The following is a 3,802-nucleotide window of genomic DNA, read 5'->3' as shown; positions in this document are numbered from 1 at the left end:
GACTCCACAATTAGTACTGATTATCTAGTCCCCATGATTACCCAATCCTCTTTAAGGAAAAGTGCAGCAACATATATTTACTCAGATGTCTCAAAATTTGACCAATAGATGATTCAAGTTTCCACTGCATTTTAAAGATGAGTTTTCTTCCTTTTATTTTCAACCTCCAACTGAGAACCTCAGAGAAAAAAGAAAATAATAGACTACTTGGGTAAGACACTACCTGGGAAGGAAATTACAAAGATTCGGTGCCTTCATTCAATGATGTGGACAGATGACTTTTCTGCTCCTCCATGGCACTAATTTCATAGTGTACTTTGTAATTGGAACAACTGTTTGGTTCACTTTTAAAACATTACTAAATCATTCTTAAGGATATCATAGATGTCAAAATATTGTTTTTTCTGAAATGGTTACTCTTTTTCTGCTTGGGGTTTTACTAGAGGTATTTCAAAGTGTACAGTGCATGAGTTTCAAGGTTCAAAAATGTGTACAAAGGTTTTGAGGGAAAGGAAAAAAATTATGTAAGTTGAACCCACATACCTTTGCACAGAATGGGAGAGACTTCAGCAAGAATATTTTGAACATTTGCATTTTGGATATGGGGTGATACAGAGAGAATAGGACAACACAGTCGCATTTGCAGAAACTGAAGCGGAGTACATGGACGTTGACCAGTGATTTAAGTCCTTCAACACAGATTCAATACAGACAGTTGTTTATTCAATTTAAATGCTTATCCATTTGTCTTCTCATGTTCCCTCTTACTTCAGTCGCTCTGGTTACTGTGCTATATGATCCTATTTTTTTTTCCCTGTGTGATTATCCTTATTTACATTTCTACCTTTTTTCTTGTAAACTTTCTGAGGGGAAATATTTACACTTAATATAGGTTTAAGCAAAATATATTAGTAATAAATGATTGGAAAAAATTACACTCTGCAGACTGAGTTTATCCTGTTGGGATTGGCAGACACGCTGGAGCTACAGATTATCCTCTTTCTGCTGTTTTTTTGTGATTTACATATTTACAGTTCTGGGGAATGTTGGAATGATCCTCTTAATCAGGATTAACTCCCGACTTCACACACCCATGTATTTCTTCCTGGCTAACCTGTCTTTTGTAGACGTTTGTTATTCATCTACCATCACTCCAAAGATGCTGACAGATTTCTTTTCAGAGGAGAAAACCATCTCTTTTGCAGGGTGTTTCCTCCAGATGTACTTCTTTATAGCCTTGGCAACAACTGAATGCATTCTCTTTGGGTTAATGGCCTATGACCGCTATGTGGCCATATGTAACCCACTACTTTACTCCGTGATCATGTCCAGGACAGTCTGCCTTAGAATGGCAGCTGGGGCTTTTACAGCAGGATTGCTGAACTCCGTGGTGAACACAAGTTACGTAAGCATCATGCCATTCTGCGGCTCCAATGTCATCCATCACTTCTTCTGTGACAGTCCCCCACTTTTTAAGCTCGCCTGTTCTGACACACACCTGAACGAAAGCATCTTTTCCACTTTTGCTGGTGTTAATTTGATTGGGGTTCTGCTGGTTGTTCTCACCTCCTACTCTTACATTCTCTTCTCCATCTTTCGTATGCATTCAGGGGAGGGGAGAAAAAGAGCTTTCTCCACATGTGCCTCTCACCTGACAGCCATAATTCTGTTCTACGCCACCTCCATCTACACTTATCTGAGACCTAGTTACAACTACTCCCTGAATCAGGACAAAGTGGCTTCCGTGTTCTACACAGTGGTGATCCCCATGCTGAATCCTCTTATCTACAGCCTCAGGAATAAGGAAGTAAAGAAAGCTTTATGGAATGTAATTATCAGGAAAAGAATCTCTTCATTTCTGTGATTGTTGGCCTAAAAATCTGAACTAAATAGAGTAATTTATTTTTAAATGCTAATTCAAGCCTACATTTTTTCATTAGAATATTTTCTAAGTAAATGCATTTTGTTAATACTCAAGCATCTTTCTACAATTAGAGATAAGGTAAATTATCAAACTAATACAAGCCTGTGGAACACTCACTTTATGATCATTCTATGTCTTCACTGGGTCCTCAGAAATAGGGCTTATTTGTAATGAAATATTGGCTAGGGAAAGGAATAGATTAAGTGTTAGGGATTAAAGTCATGATATCACATGGAACTGGACATATAGATTAATTTTTATTAACCATTTTTTCTTATGTATTTTTTCACCATCTATTATTTTGAGAGATTGACAAATATCACATGTATCAGAAATGCTTAACATTTATTTCCCTTTTAATTAATTGGATTGTCTCCTGATGGGATGCTTATATTAAATTTCAGAGCTGTGGTTTTAATAGAAACTCTAAACCCCCTATCTTTTATTTTCTTCCCCTCCTACACTTATATAGTTACTAAAGAATAAGTGTGAGTTTGTGCAAAAGTGTGATATCAAGAAAACTAATTAGAATGTAGCAATTATAGTTCTCTTTTCCTTCCCTTCTATTACCCCCACGTTTTCTAACCCTTTTTCTGCACTGCCCCTCAAGACTGGCACACACACCAAACCACATGCCCACGTACTCAGATGTGGCAAAGATTCTAATCAGTACACAGTTTCTAAAAGGTAGATTAATGTTTAATGCATGAATATAACACATATTATTTAAAACAGGATCTCCAAATTCTTAACCACAAAATCTTCTATTAATTGCCAAGAAAGATTAATTGAACATAATCCTTGTGTTAAGGCTAAGCATGATTTATGTGGAGATAGACATGCAGTTGGCTTGGTCGAACTCTGGAGGTAACTGGATGGGGACTAGGCCTTGCTAAGGAGACAGGCACACTTTTTTGGAGGGCAATTCTTCATAGCTCTTGCCATTAACCTTACCACCAAAGTTGCACCCAATAAAAGTGGTGATGTTCACATTATCTGGAATGTGGAAATAGTCTACATGGCCTATCACAAAGAAGTCATTCAACTCATGCCCCACTAGTCAATGTAAATGACCCTGGTCAGAAAGATGTTCATGAATGCATCAGTGTTGTCTATGCACCTGTGGGCCATATTCTGTCAATCCACAGGTCCACAGTGATTACCTTGTCCTGGAGGTCTGACTGTCTGACCGGGTTTTCAGAGATGGTTCTCTCTTTACACTGAGTGGCTTGCCAGCATTCTTCTGCACCAGCAGCTGCTGGTTCACTGGATTCTCTCCATTTTCCCTGTGCTACTGTATTTTAGTGCTATCATACATAGATCCCAAATATTGTGCAACTAAATACTAATATTACATTACTTTCTATTTAAAACTTAGGAGTAGAAACAATGTTTGGAAGATGAAATCCAGTTATTTTGAGATTTGGAGTTTTAGACATATTTTGAACAATGTTCTCTGCTTTTTAATTCAGGTCTCTTACTTTTGAATAATTTCATTTACAAAGTCCACATTTCCAAATTTAGAAAGTCTTATCACTTAGTAGTGTTGAATGGTTTTAATTAATTGAATGTGTTTCTTATGTAAATTTTATTAATTGTTACACTTATTATAGTTAGAATAAAATATTTGTTCATTATTATATTTCTAGTTTGTTCAATAAATATATATATATATAAATATATATATATATAATGTTCTAAATATTTTTATTTTATTTAAATCAAAAGAAATTAAATTTGCAAAAGTATTGAGACACTGCTAGTTATATGGGATATGATTTTCTCATTCTCTTCTTTCTTAGAACTTGACAATTTTTATTAAATTCTACCTTATGAATGTAATACATTTTGACTCTGTTATACTGCTATCTCTATTGC

The 3,802-nt window shown here is 35.7% G+C and overlaps 1 protein-coding gene across 1 annotated transcript; it reads left to right on the top strand.

Annotated features, from left to right (window-relative positions):
- Positions 1 to 918: 918 nt before the first annotated feature.
- Positions 919 to 1,864, top strand: LOC103610233 (olfactory receptor 5F1-like). The gene is given in 2 exon segments (XM_008594436.1): positions 919 to 1,008; positions 1,010 to 1,864. Coding segments are annotated over 2 exon segments (945 nt in total).
- Positions 1,865 to 3,802: the final 1,938 nt, after the last annotated feature.

This window comes from Galeopterus variegatus, unplaced genomic scaffold (genome assembly GCF_000696425.1).
Source record: "Galeopterus variegatus unplaced genomic scaffold, G_variegatus-3.0.2 Scaffold10795, whole genome shotgun sequence".
Taxonomy (NCBI): Eukaryota; Metazoa; Chordata; class Mammalia; order Dermoptera; family Cynocephalidae; genus Galeopterus; species Galeopterus variegatus.
The sequence above is the reverse complement of the archived record's forward strand: the minus strand, read 5'-3'. Positions and strand labels throughout refer to the sequence as shown.